The sequence below is a fragment of the Psammomys obesus genome, unplaced genomic scaffold, assembly GCF_907164565.1.
Source record: "Psammomys obesus unplaced genomic scaffold, mPsaObe1.curated_primary_1811, whole genome shotgun sequence".
NCBI classification, from domain to species: Eukaryota; Metazoa; Chordata; class Mammalia; order Rodentia; family Muridae; genus Psammomys; species Psammomys obesus.
Window position 1 is genome coordinate 6109424 of NW_026596440.1, and position 14896 is coordinate 6124319.

At 46.1% G+C, this 14896-nt stretch overlaps 2 protein-coding genes across 2 annotated transcripts in view; one reads left to right on the forward strand and one right to left on the reverse strand.

The window, feature by feature from the left end:
• Positions 1-2342, forward strand: part of LOC129669630 (putative serine protease 47) — an 8152-nt gene extending 5810 nt beyond the window's left edge. Inside the window, exons 3-4 of the mRNA XM_055597914.1 lie at positions 45-208; positions 2043-2342. Coding sequence (XP_055453889.1) covers positions 45-208; positions 2043-2342 — 464 coding nt within the window. The remainder of the gene's footprint in view (positions 1-44; positions 209-2042) is intronic.
• A 4953-nt stretch (positions 2343-7295) lies between these two features.
• LOC129669661 (spermatogenesis-associated protein 31D1-like) lies at positions 7296-11963 on the reverse strand. The gene is given in 5 exon segments (XM_055597961.1): positions 7296-8057; positions 8059-10078; positions 10347-10407; positions 11083-11125; positions 11781-11963. Coding segments are annotated over 5 exon segments (3069 nt in total).
• Positions 11964-14896: the final 2933 nt, after the last annotated feature.

Below are 14896 nucleotides of genomic sequence, written 5' to 3' on the forward strand. Positions count from 1 at the left end.
CTAAGCCACAGTGTCAGTCACTGACCTTCTCCTTATTTTCACAGCAAAACTGTTACCACCATTCTCACTCCAGGAGGGTGAGGTGGGCATCATAGACAATGAGTTCTGTAATGCCTTGTATGGGCGAACACCAGACCAAAGCCTGAACTATATTCATGAGGAAATGCTATGTGCGGGAGGCCTCTCCACAAGAAAGTCCATCTGCCGGGTGAGTAAGGCAGTCATGTGGCCACCCCCCATGCCTGTCCTCTCTCAGTTCCTCCAGAGTTGGCCATACTGTCCTCTAGGCTCTGTGGAGATGCCCACACTTCCTGTCTCATTACCTCTGCTCGTTTTTCTTGGGTTCCTGCCTCAACAGTCTCCTTGTTTTGCTTTCACACTCACAGACACTTTTTGTTGCATATTTTATACTTTTTATTGAGGCATAACATATACAAATATGTAATTTGGTTTTTCTTTTTAAAAATTATTTTTTTTATTTATTACACTTTATTCACCTTTTATCCCAGCTGTAGCCACCTCCCTCATCCTCTTCCAATCCCACCCTACCTCCCTCTTCTCCCATGGCCTTCCCCCAGTCCACTGATAGGGGAGGTTCTCTTCCCCTTCCATCTGACCCTAATCTATCAGGTCTCATCAGTACTGGCTGCATCGTCTTCCTCTGTGGCCTGCTAAGGCTGCTCCTCCCTCAGGGGGAGGTGATCAAAGAGCCAGCCACTGAGTTCATATCAGAGACAGTCCTGTTCCCATTACTAGGGAACCCACTTGGACACTGAGCTGCCATGGGCTACATCTGTGCAGGGGTTCTAGGTTATATCCATGCATAGTCCTTAGTTGGAGTATTGGTCTCAGGAAAGACCCCTAGGCCCAGACTTTTTGGTTCTGTTGCTCTCCTTGTGGAGTTCCTGTCCCCTCCACGTCTTTTATTTCCCTCTTCTTTCATAAGATTCCCTGCACTCTGCCCAAAGTTTGGCTATGAGTCTCAGCATCTGCTTTAATACCCTGATGGGCAGAGTCTTTCAGAGGCCCTCTGTGGTAGGCTCCTGTCCTGTTCCTTGTTTTCTCCCTCTCCTGATGTCTATCCCATCTGCTTTTCTGAATGAGGATTGAGCAGTTTCCCCAGGGTCCACCGTCTTGATTAGCTCAAATACATAATTTGTAACTAAATGGTTTCGTAAAGTTTTTAGTGCTGACTCAGCATGCTCCTGGTACCCATCTCCCTTTCTTGCCGCCAAATGTATTTTGCATGTTCATTGTCAAATGCTGTCTTCTGTGAGGTTTTGTTTAAGTTTCTCTCTCTCTCTCTCCCTCTCTCTCTCTCTCTCTCTCTCTCTCTCTGGTTGGGTTGCCAGGAGCTCTTTATATGGTATAGTTGTAAGTTCACTATTGGACATAACAGGTTGTCTGGGGAAATTGTCTCAGTGAGGGAAAATGGCTAGTCTGGAGTGTCACAACCAGGGCCCAGATGTTTGAACTCCAATATCACCCCATCTCAGTAGGAGTCAGCCTCCTGAGCTGACATAGTCATCATTATAATCATCATGGGGTTTGCTTAGAGGAATTTCACAACTCCAGTAACTCTTGGCAGTGTCCTGAAGACTCCTGCCCATTGCCTGGTGGTATGAGCCGTCTTCATCCAGCCAGGCAATGGACATTTTTTTTTTCAAGAGTCTTAGTTCATAGGTTGAAAAAATATTCCAGGCCAAGGTGACCAAAAGCAGAGGAGTTGACTGGATATATTGCGGCAACTCAAGATTTACAGAGCCAGGATCTACACATAGCTATTAGCAGAACCAGCTTTCTTACAAGTCTCTAAACTTTCCCTTGTAGATATCATGTATGGCCAGCAGAGGGCAAACCCATATGTTTATAACCTCATTATCTGTCCTCATCCACCCAGGAAACTGATTTAGGAGCTTCTTGCTGTTCAATCCCAGTGTCCCTCCCCTACATTTTGCCTAATGCCGCTGTGTAGGGTCCTGACATGCAATTTGTATTTTTGGTCTGAAGCAGATCTCACACTAACTACTCTCTCTTCTTAGGGTGATTCTGGGGGACCCCTCGTCTGCTACCACATCAGTGCATTTGTCCTGGTAGGACTGGCTAGCTGGGGCCTGGAGTGCCGGTATCCCGTTTACCCCAGCGTCTTCACCAGGGTCCCCTACTTCACTGACTGGATCAGCCAAGTCAAGAGACTCACTCCCCTTCCAGAACCTGAATCTCCCCATACAGAACTCCAACCCAGGCCTCTGAGGGCTGCTGGCTCCCCGCAGCCCTGCAGCGGCCTCCTAGCTGCACAGATTTGGTTCCTGCTGCTATTTATCCCCAAGGCTCCACAGTAGGCCCCAGGTGAGCACCAGGCCTTTAAGCTTTCTTTGCTCAGACTTCCCTGAGCTACAGCCTCCACTCTTTAGTTTACCGTCCGCACATTTTCCTCAGCATATCTGGTCATTCGCTGCCACTATCCAAATAAGTCTAGAAAAGCCTACCAATAAAGCCTCATCTTCCTCCAGCTCTGATTGCAATGCCTTTGTAGGCTTCCCATATCCCTCAGTGACAAGACTTACCCTGGGAGTGAGCCATCGGACCTTGAAAGGGAGAAGATGGAGCTTCTCAAGAAAACACTCCTTGAGGAAAAGGCAGGGAAATGGGGGCATGCACCACAGGAACACTGAGGAGATTATGTATCCTTGGAACTGAGTGAAGCTTATCTGGCCTTGTAGACTGTTTCTGCCTTGGGAAATGCCAAATCCTTCAGGGAAAGTAGAATTTTACACTTCCTGGAGTTAGATCAGCATCTCTTCTGGGACTTTAAGGAAGAAGGGCCGGAGCACAGGGAACCTGGGGGACTGTGTTACATGACTTTGTGGGGCTAGGGTGCCACAGGGATAGACATGTGACTTGTGGCTAATGGCCTCATGGACTAGACCATTGGTCAACAACAGACAGAAGAGGCTCTAGTGCCTGGATGAAAACTAAGCATTAAGCCTCCTGCTCAGATCTCTACTCTGAGTGAATTTTCAACATCACCCTCACCTACTCCCAAGAGCCCCACTCTCCCCATGAACCTGGTCCCTGATGTCCAAAGCCCAGGCTACACCTGTTTCTGTCCACACTTCAATGGTTATAACTTAATGTAACTTTGTCTGTTTAGTTGGATTTGGTAATCTAGGGGGATTTAAGATAATAACAACAACAAAATAGTGTTCTGGGCCACTCCTTTTGCAAATATACCAGGTGCAGAGTATTTCTGTGGCCAGCAGGAGTTAAGAGGCCTCACAGTGCTACTAACTCCAGCTTCACAACCTCAATAAAGAGGACCACTCCCACTTACTCCAGGTCCACAAGAAACAGACAGCACTCCTGAGGGTTAGTACAAATCCTTGGAATCCTAATGTGGTCTACACTTTCTCTCACTGCTAGTGCAGATACACTTGTGTTCACTAGCAGCAGAATGTCCTTGTTTTCGATCTTTTGCTGCTTGTGCAACAGGACTTCCATCACAAAAGGATCTTGTGAACATGTAAGAATGTATGCTACACACAGCCTCAGCTCCAGCAAGTGGTGTATAAAGTGCACGTCTAACACGAAAAAGCCCAAGTTTGCACTCCAGTACTGCATACACAAGGTATGATGAAGAACCCTCGTAATCCCAGGATGTTGAAGGTAGAAGCAGAAGGATTAGAACTTCAAGACCATTTTCAGCTACACAGGAAGTTCCGGGTGAGCCTGGGATATACAAAAGCATGGTTCCCCCACTCTTACCCACCCTCCCATGTGAGAGTGTCTTCTTAGTCGATTCTTGCAAGAGACTTCCATGGAGGACCCTGCATCTGGCCACAACTCCGCTTCCAAAGCAACTTGCACATCTGTGTTAGTATTGGACCTCGCTGCTCAAATATCTATGGAATTAATGATTCCACTCAATGATTCACCTTGAGAAAAGCTGGTTATGGGGTCTTGCAGCACAGTTCATCCGGACTCTGAGATTGCAGGTAGCAGGTTGTCCTCTTTATTGAGGGCTCTTAAAGTCTGGGGAGAAGTTATCTGACAGTGGTGTGGTTCACACATATTTAGTCAAGGATGCTCAGGTGGCTCAGCATGTTTTATGAGTTCTTTCACTGGCCCCACAGTTACCATGACAACTCCTCAGACTAGCCACACTCTAGAAACCTGTGTTATCATTGGGCCTCTCTTAGGCTTTTGAAACCTCTAAACCAGACCCCAGTGACATACTTCCTCCAACAAAGCCACATCTCCCAATCCTCCTAATCCATTCAGAGTTCCACTTCCTGGTGACTAAGCATCCTAATACACAAGCCTGCTGGGGATATTCTTATTCCAACCACCACAATGTTCCTACAGTCTAAACCATGTATCTCAACCTATAAGAACACAAAACTAGCTGGCTGTGGTGGTGCATGCCGGTAAGATTTGCTGAAGAAGGCGGAGGCAGGAGGATCATGAGTTTGAGGCCAGGCTGGGCTACACATTAAAAAAAGAACACAAAACTCAGCTCTAGCTGAGCCTAATTTATCTATTAGTTGATGCCATGTAAAGTATTCACTTTTATATTCTCATGAAGGTAAGCGGAGCTCTATTAGCACCGAGTAACTACCAAGGGTATCAGTGGTAAGTAGTGGAACAGGAACCAAACCTCAGACACCTCTTAAGAAGGCTTGAACATCTTCCTTTGTCACAGGCTGTGCCTATACACCCGCTGCCTGAGCCTCAGATTCCTAGGAGAGGCTTAATCTAACGTATCCAACATCAAGTGAAAATGATCATCCAACATCAAGTCTGGGAGATAGTATAGAATAGAGCCACTGAGCCTCAGGTTCAGCTTGCCAGATACTGGGATGTCACCAAAGAGGACTAGAAAGATCTATGATTAGCCGTGCCCTCTAAGATGATGCAATGGATACTATTCATATTGCCAAAGTAAAGCTCTGTCATAGTTTGGAGTGAAAAGACACGAGCGGACTCCTGTGAGAGCCTCTGCTTTCCAGTCTGTAGCAGATGGTCTTGGGGATGTAACCAAATGCAACTGAGTTCACAATTTGGTGAATGTGAAGCCAGAACAGGCACAATCATATTAAAGAGTAGAACAAGATTGTCTGCAGCAACTGAGTAGAGTATGGGAATAATTTCCCAAACACTGTCTCCCCCAAACAGAGAAAGCATAGTGATTTTACTATAGGAGGCTATTTTGTACCCATATATGAACAGACCAATTCTTAAGCATTGTCAGTTTAAGCTATTCTAGACTCATTGTTGGGGGGACATATTTAGTTCAGTCTCAGAATACATAAATGATTAAAGTGGTAAACAGAAATGTCTCTGAGTATGTTCAGTTTGCACCATAAAACTTTAGGTGAAAAGAAAAGATATTTTGAAGCTACTCTTAAGAATGCCTACCTGGCTTGGTCACTTATAAATCTATCTCCCTAAGCCCTAGAGACATTTCACTGACTCTTACAAGATCTTGGATAGATGATATATATTTACTGAAAGACTGGGGTGCTTTACCTTTCTAGTAGAAAATGAAACTCTTGCAGTAAAGGGCAAGTGAAGCCTTAGGCTCACGTGGGGCAGCCTAGTGGATATTTGTCGGGAGCCAGGAGCCGGGACTCCAGCGGCCGGCTTTGATATTTAAATCTGGGCGGAGAGATGGCTTTTAGCAGGCCTTTACTAATGGCAGAGAACAACTTGCAAGTCCATTTCCTTTTGTTTGTGACAGCAGGTGGGATAGCTTGTGAGGGTCACACCTCTTCCTCAAGCTCCTTGTGGAAATCAACCCATTGTTCTGAGATGTTTTACTGGCTAAAAGTAATTCCTCACAAAGAGGTCAGAGGGCTGGAGGCAGAGACTTGAGGCTTGCTGCTCATGCTGCTTGCTGCGGCAGCCTGCCTTTTGCCGTGGCTGTCGAGTCTGGACCTTTAAAAAGTTTCTTGTGTGCTGTGTGTTTATTTTATTAATATTAATCCTCACTCCCAACTCAAGAACCGTTTGACTCTGCTGGCTGGCTCCGGCAGATATATACGTATGTAATTGTTTTTTTAAAACATTAAGATACCTAAATAAAACAAATCACAAATAAAATAAGCAAGTTGACATTTGCGGCTTGAAAGATATAGGTAATCTTCCAATGAATAGGGGTCAACGCAGGTAAGCCAACAGACAAGATAGAAAACTAGGGGAAAAATGGACACTCATTGTGATGTTGACAATTTCATTGACTGTGGTTTTCAGTTTTTGGTTATAACAAAAAAACTTAAAATAAGATTTAAGCTTAAACAAGCTAAGTAGGGCAATAGGCAAAAAGATTCATTACTGTTTTGGCTTTATCATTACTGAGCTTTTTGCTGGTTCAGAGGGTAGACATTTTAAAAGCTGCTAAAGGGCCAGCCCTTTAAAGTGCTGATAATTCTATAAATATCTGCTAAGCAGAGGAGAAATACGTTACTCTCCTTTTAGCCGTCTTCTGGACCAGAGTTAAGCAGCCATACCGCGTTGTGGCCTCAGCCCCTTCCCCGCACAGCAGCACAAGGTTTATGGAGGAGTTAGCGAGAAGAGGAGGATGTGTGTACAAATGTCAAAGTACATGGTATAACTACAACAAAATCACCCCTTCCAAATCTCACAAATATACTTGTCCTTTGTAGGTGGCATACCTACTAAGGAGACCTCTGCTCTCAAGGATATGAAAGTCAGTGAGGAAGAAGGTGTCGGCTGCCACATGCTGGCAATAGGGCTAAGCTAAGAGATAGGAAGCAGAGTTCCTCTCCAAATCACTAGAGTGTGAAAGCCCTTTTAGGGACATATCAGACCAATTCTCCAAAAAGAGCCTTAGAGAGTCAAGTTATACTTAAGAAGCCCAAAGAGGAAGTAAGTGAGAGCAAAACTAACTTGTCCTTTTTCCTGAGCACAAGCACTACCTGAAAGCCATGTCACACGGAGAAAACACAGACACAGACACTTTATTAGAACATTTATTAGGGGTAATCAGTATTGTCAATAAAGGATGGAATGCTGAGGAGAGAAAAAAAATTTTCTGATAGAAATTAGGGAAAAAAACATTTTCTCTTGTAAAATTGAGATCAGCTTCCTGACACAGAGCCTGCAACTAAGGGGAGAAACTGAAGGTACCTGGTCAAAATGACAGCTACTGTGAGATATTGGTGAGGCTCTGGCTACTGTGGAGCATAGATGGGCACTGCCTCTGACGCGGTAGCGTCTTCTGTAAAGTCACACATTCCTGAAACTGTTCGGACCTGTCTGCCACTGTCTCCCATCTATTCCTTTTGGCCAAGGAAAGCATCACCCGCACCAAGCTCTCCTGGCTTGCAGGCTGGAGGGTGTGCTTTCTTGGCAGATGGAGGGAGCTCCTTGTTTTGGCCCTTCTCTGAGACATATGGAGGCATCCAGGGCTCCTGCTGCTGTTCCACACTAGGCCCTGCTGTGGACAAGCGGACCTGCCGCACCTGAGCAGCATCCACAGGTCTGCTGGAAGGGTCCTGACTGAGTAACACGTTGTAACTGAATTTTTCTGAGACAAGGAGCACACTGTTTTGGGGCTCTAGAGCTTGGATAGGCTGACTGCTCTCTGATTTAAATTTCTCTTCCCTGGACACCTGACTGTTCAAGTCAGATGTCTGAGTTTCCTGGGGGCCTGATATTCCCTTCATGGCCCTTCCAGATAACAGAGTACGTTGTGCTTCTGTTGTATTCCCATCTGCCCCCTGGGCACTCTCATACTGGCTGGTGTTGAAGATCTTGGTAGGTTGTAGCTGAAGACCACTGAGCTGCCCTCCCTTGACTATGTTACTGATCTTGTTGGATACATATGCATTTTTGTCATTCATATTTGCTCCTTGAGGCCTATTGACTATTTCCTCAGAACTTAATCTCCTGCCCAATGGCACAGGGCCAGTCTTGGCCGACATTCTGGGCACATCTGGGCTGTGTCTATTGTCCTCTGACTTTTCCAGGCTGGTGCTGTCTAAGATAATGGATGTCTGTGGCAGAACAGACTTTGTCATTCTCTTTTTTGTTCTCAATATGCTCATCCTTGTTATCAGAAGGTGTCTGTCTCTGGGCCTTGTGATCTTTGATGCTCACACATGAGGAAAAAGGGAGAGGATGATGTCCTGACCTGGACATGGGGCCAGGGACCTGACCCTCATTTGTTTTATTTAGAGGCCTGATCAGAAGTTCTTGCAGAGAAGTTTCAAGTTTGTTCTGACATTGGCTCACCTCTGAGTCCCCTGAAGGTTTTCCTGAAAGACTGCCTGAGTGGTGTGGTAGGTTTGTCTTACCGTCAGACTGCAGGCCATTATCTAGAGTGCCCTTGATGTTCCTCCATTGCTGGTGTTTTTGAACAGTCTCTAGGCTATGTCCCTTTTCCTTCAACAGTTTTTCCCCTGATTGCCTTGCTGGAAAGCTTCCGGGTTGGTTCAATGCAATGCTGTAGAAGTCTTTGTTGCTATGTTTCTTAAAGAAAGAGATCCATGAAAGCCCATAGTTGCTTGCAGATGAGGATGGCTCTGGAAGTTCTGCCTGAGGATTCATCCATGTTCGAGACTTCAGGACCCTCTGGGGAAGGCCCCAGCGTTGGAGGATGAGCCTCTTTCGAAGGTGGTGCTCAAGTTTCTTCTGGAGCTCATTGGTGAGGAGGAAATTTCCAAAAGAGATGGACCTTGGAACATGGGTCTTTGAAGGCAGCCTGGCCAATGAGGGTTTGGGAGGTGGGGGACAAAATTTTTCCTGGGAAGTTTTGACCACAGTGGGTAAACCCCACACTTTCTCCTGTTCCTTTTTCAAGATGTTGTATTCCAGGCAGTGCACAGCAGATGGCTCAAGAAGTGGGGCCTCATCCTTGGGTCTGTGAAAATACACCCCACAGATTTTAAGTTGGGACCGAGGAGATGATGAAAGCACTGGGATTGGAGGTTGAAGCTGAGCCTGGGACTGTGCTGGAGAGAGAGGTTGGGGCGAGTTCTGTAGTAGACTCTCAGGCAGGGACAGCTGTGTGTGTGGGGTAAGCATTAAGGAATCTTCAAGTCTGTTGAAGCATCCAGAGATGTGGGAACTGTCAGCCCACACAGAAGCCACAGAGTTCATAGACTCGCTGTGTAGAGAAGGGAGGCCCCAGAAGAGCTGGAAGGGGTTGGCTTCAAGCTGGTCTTCAGAAGTCTTGGGATAAGGCGACTGCTGGTGCATGCGAAGTCTCTCTCGTTGGCCATTGCTGCTCTCCAGAGGATGTGAAACTGCCAGATTCTGTTGATCAGACTCTGAGATCTTCCCCCAAGTTGTAAATGAATCCTCTCTCCTTCCATCTTGCCTCTCTAGAAGTGCCATGCCATTGGGGCTAGAAGAGTGAAGGTTTCCAGGCAATGTGAGGTAGCTTGTGGTGTTTCCCCATAAGTAGGATTCAGAAAAATGGAGGTCAAAAAGCTCTAGGTTAGCTGAATGTGCTGACTCCAACTGTGAAGAGTTGCCAGCATCAGTCTGATACTGCATCAATTCTGACACCGCAGGCCCTGAACTGCAAATGCCTTTGTTTATTGTGGCGTTAGTGAACAGCTTCCTAGGGCTGCCCACCAGAGACAGAATGGTTGCTGACTGGAGCAGTTCTGTTTCCTGAGTGGCATGTTGTTGTGGAAGAGGGAAAGAGTCAAGTGAATAGAGTGAGTCATGGTCCAGTGGGAATTTAGCATTCACAGGAATGGACTCTGACAGTAGGGAGTCATCCAGTGACGAGGCAGAAAGTTTATCTTCCAAGTGAGCACTCTGGTGAGGTGAAATAATAGAGGACAAATGTAGAGAAGGCTTCTGTGGAGGGTCTGAAATTAGATGTCCTATAGGATTTTCTGGGAGGGGAAAGGACAGAGTCAGTGACGTCTCAGTCACAGAAACTGTAGAATGTACACTGGATACAGAGGCAGCACCATCTTCGTGGGTGGCCTGAGAAAGCAGACGACTGATCTTAGTAGTTGCTCCATTACACACATCACAGAGGGGATCTGGACATAGCAGTTGCCGAAAGTGGGAGCAATCATACAGCTCACCTATGGGGCTACAGGAGATAGAAATTTTAATTGTTGTAAAAACCAGCACTGAAAAGGGCCTGTCAGCCTAGCTGTGATGGAGACACCCAAAGCCTGTATATCTATTCATCTTATGCCACCCGTAGCTTAGTAACAGAGAGGCTATAGCCTCTTTCCACGCTCTTCATTTATGTATTTGTCCCCTTGGATAGCCTTCCCATGACAGCAGCAAGCTGTGCTGAGTCTCTGTGATGCTTTGATCATAGGAAAAATGAGGCCCAGGGAAGGGGGGATCACCTTTGCACGACAGACAGCAGCTTCCTGTGCTCCTGTGTTTGTCTCTGGGAAGCTCGATAACCTGGGAACGCAGTGGTGTTAGTTGTAGGGAAGAAAGGTAGAAATATGATGGTCAGATAGAAATCCTTTTAAGGAACATATTTAGGCTGTTAAAGTCTGAAAGTAGCAAGAACAAATAGACAAAGTCAAATTGATCAAGAAGGTTCACATGAGCCAGGCATGGTGGCGCACTCCTGTAATCCCAGCACTTGGGGAGGCAGAGGCAGGCAATCTGAGTTGGAGGCCAGCCCGGTGTGCAAAGGGAGTCTAGAACAGCCAACGCTGCACACAGAAACAAAACAAAATAGAAGGTTCACATGTATGTGGCTTTGTCTAAAAGTTACTTCATCTACATCGTCCCATGTTATAGTACTCAAAACACCATGTGAGGCACACATGTCTTGGCTTCCTCAGAGGTGTCAAGCATGTGGATGATATCAGGAGGCAGGAGCTTGCAGCTCCAGAACAAGCAAATAAAAGTATAGTCCTCCCTGGACAGTGCGCACTGCATATGTGGCACTCACTGTCCAGATGGTGCATGGCGACGTCATACCCATAGGAGAGCAGAGAGCTGATGCTGGCATGGCTTTCGTGTTGTCTTCCTGTAAGGACTATTTCCTGTGTCACAGACCTAGGACCTTACAGAAATGACAGGATGGGAAACTGGGAGGAGGGAGTCCAGCAGACAGGAACCCACCTTTACATGACCTCCTCCTTCCCTTCTTAGCTGTGCCCCGCCACTGTGGACAGAGAGAAATGAACAAGGTGTTGGAATTTTCCCCTAGTGTTTGTCTTCAAGAAACCGAGACTTCAAAAACCAAGAAGACTATAACATCTTTTCCAATTAATGAAATTTAATCCTTTCTTAAATTAACTTTCAGAGGTGGCTAGGTGTTTGTTTTTCCTTCTTTGAGAAATTAAAGGAGGATTCTGTCTGTAAGAGCTGCACTTGGGATTATCAGTCAGAAATGTGAGGCCAGCAGCAACATCTGTGCTCTCTTGGAGACCCTCTGTCCTGTGGGACAAAGCTCAGGTTTCAGTTCTGCTCAGAGGCTCCTGTAGTCAGCACTGCTTTCCTGATCACCCCAACTTGGAGGACAGTTGATGAATGTATGTGCAGGATGAGAATTAAGCTGGGATGCTCATCAGGAGAAGCTATCCTCCTTCACAGTATCTACTTTCTTGACCCTTGCCCTGGAACCTTTCTCCATACCCAGAGTGGTACACTGAAGATCCAAATGAAAACTTTAGTCCTCCCTGTCTTCCTCCTGTGGCAGGACTCACACCCTAGGACTAGGCTCTCATCTCAGGCAGGGCTCTGAGAGAGCCAAGCTCATCCAGTCCTAGAGCATAGCAATAAGGACTATCTCCTCAGGGTTCACCACACATCCTCACCTTTCTGTCCTGACTTTTCCAAGGTGATGGTAATGATGGTTTCAATATCACATAACATAGGTATAGAAGAATAAACCCCACTCCACTCAAGAAGATGTAATTGGAGTCAGTATCAAAGAAAGCTGATCCAAAGCTTAACCATGATTCAGTACACGTATTCAGAAAGGAGAGGATGTTCTCCATAGACTGAATCACATGGCTGCCTGAGGCATCTGAGTTCTGAGGTTGCATGGGTCTATTGTAGGCCCAGGTATGCATCACAGAACAAGGGAGAGTCATAGAGGGTTTGTGAGGGCGGAGAAAAGGGTGAGACCTCAGCTCCTCCCCGCCCCCTCCTCCAAGCCCCATGAGTGACCTTTGCTTGAGACTGCTGCTCCATTTTCCACCCTTCCCATTTACCTCATTTCACGTTCCTCAGGAAACTAACTTTGTTTGTTTCCTCTGTGATCTGGATGCCAGCTCATTCCTCTTTAGTATTTGCAGCTCTTGAATTGGACTCTCCCAATTTTCGTGACTAGAAAGTCTGACATGATGCCTGGAAGTTTTGCTTTGGGCCAAATATTTAGTCATGTTATGGAAGTCATCACAACATGAGGAACTGTCTGAAAGGGTCACAGCATTAGAAAGGTTGGGAACCGCTCAAATATAATACATCTTCTCTACAGAATAGTTTCTCATCTCTTCCTGAAAAGAAAATTTCTTTCTCATGCATTTATTTTTGTGAATATCCCATAGCAAACTTTGCTCCAGTCAGCCTTAGTGTGTTTAATCAGACAGGCCGAATCACAAAACTAACATGAATAAAAAATGAGTACACAAATTAACAACTTAAAACCTTTTAAGTTGGAATACTATCTCATTTACCTTTCTGAAGCTACTGAGGCCTGAGGTGGATCAAGATTTGAATATACTCCAAATGAAAGTGCGTGCACGCGCACACACACACACACACACATGCCCACACATCCCCCCCACATGTGCACACACACACACACACACATACACCACACACAAACACACGTGCACACACGCACACATACACACGCGCACACACACATACACACACACGCACGCACATGCACACACACACACACATACACACACACGCACACACACACCACAATCCTTTGGCAAGTCTCTGTGGTAATTCCACATCTAAGAAGAATCTGTCTTTTCTCTGTCAGTGTCTAGTTACAGTGATAGTTCCTCCACCATCTGAACCTAGAATAGACTTCCTAGGCCGCCAGTTTCTAAGAATTGTGTATTTTCTTTAAATCAAGCTTAACTGCCAAGCTTAGGAGCTGCTTTCTGGATCTGTGTGCAGTATCAAAGCCTTAATGTAGAAGCTGTTACTGAGGAAACTTGATTACCATGTGAGACATGCAACCTGGATCTTTTTTTGGATGTATTTTGTCAGGAAAACTATTTGAGAAGACGTGCTCTGTGAAATAACCCTTGCTGATACCCAAAATTATATTGCCTTTCAACAGCACATTTTTAATACATCTTCCAAGGTTGGAATAAACCAAAATTCCACCTTTCACAGACAACTACAATTCTTTTCTGCTTTCTGCTGTCTCAACAGCTGCCCTCCGAGCTCTGAACATTCACCTCCACCAACTGCAAACTCACTGCCGGGAGGTGGTGTGCACCCGTGTCTACCGCCTGTCCCCAACCCCTGGCTCTCTGCACATCAGGTGGCATTTATGTTGTGCTTGCTTGACCCAGGTCTAACTTGACAGCACAAGCTGAGCTGGGCCTTGCGACACAGCCCGGGCTGCCCTTGACCTTGGGTTGCAACTGTCCTGCCTCAGCTTGTCAGGTGCTGCAGCTGTGTATGCACGCCGCCATACTCCGCTTCACAGCAGTCTCGCTTTGGTTGTGCTTGGTCGGCTTGCTGGTGACAGGGACTCATGTGATGGGAGATGTCCCCAAACTCACTGTAGCTTAGAATGAGCTTGAACTTCTGATCCTCCTGCTGCTTTTCAAGTGCCGAAATCAGGTGTGCTGTGGCACCTCACCCAGCTCTCTTGGCAGTTTTTAAAAATTTACTTTTTTTTTATTAATTACAGTTTATTCATTTTGTATCCCAGCTGTAGTCCCCTCCCAATCCCACCCTCCCTTCTTCTTCTCCCCTCTCCTTTCATCTGACCTTAGCCGATCAGGTCTCATCAGGACTGTCATCATTGTCTTCCTCTGTGGCCTGGTAAGGCTGCTCCCCCCAGGGGGAGGTGATCAAAGAGCAGGCCACTGAGTTCATATCAGAGACAGTCCCTGTTCCCATTACTATAGAACTCACTTGGACACTGAGCTGCCATGGCCTACATCTGTGCAGGGGTTCTAGATTATCTCCATGCATGGTCCTTGGCTGGTATATCAGTCTCAGAAAAGATCTCTGTGCCCAGATTTTTTTTCTCTCTCCTTGTGGAGCTCCTGTCCCCTCCAGATCTTTCTATTTCCCCCTTATTTCATAAGATTCCCTGCACTCTGCCCAAAGTTTGGCTCCGAGTCTCAGCCTCTGCTTTGATACCCTGCAGGGTAGAGTCTTTCAGAGGCCCTCTGTGGTAGGCTCCTGTCCCCTGTTTTCTCCCTCTCCCGATGTCCATCCCATTTGCCTTTCTGAATGATGATTGATCATCTTGCCCAGGGTCCTAATTCTTGATTAGCTTCTTTAGGTGTACAAATTTTACTATGATTATCCTATATTATATGTCTAATATCCACTTTGAAAATCAGTCTGAGGGGCTGGAGAGATGGCTCAGAGGTTAAGAGCACTGGCTGTTCTTCCAAAGGTCCTGGGTTCAAATCCCACCAACTACATGATGGCTCACAAGCATCTATAATGAGATCTGGTGCCCTCTGGTGAGCAGGTGTACATGAGCCAGAACACTGTAAGCATTAAAAAAAAAAAAAAAAAAAAAAAAAGAGTGGGAGAAAATCAGTCTGGCACTTTCTCAGATAATTAGGAATAGTGCTACCTCAAGATCCAGCTATACCACTCCTAGGCATATATCCAAAATATACTCAAGTATACAGCAAGAACATTTGCTCAACCATGTTTATAGCAGCTTTATTTGGAATAGCCAGAAGCTGGAAACAACCCAAATGTCCCTCAG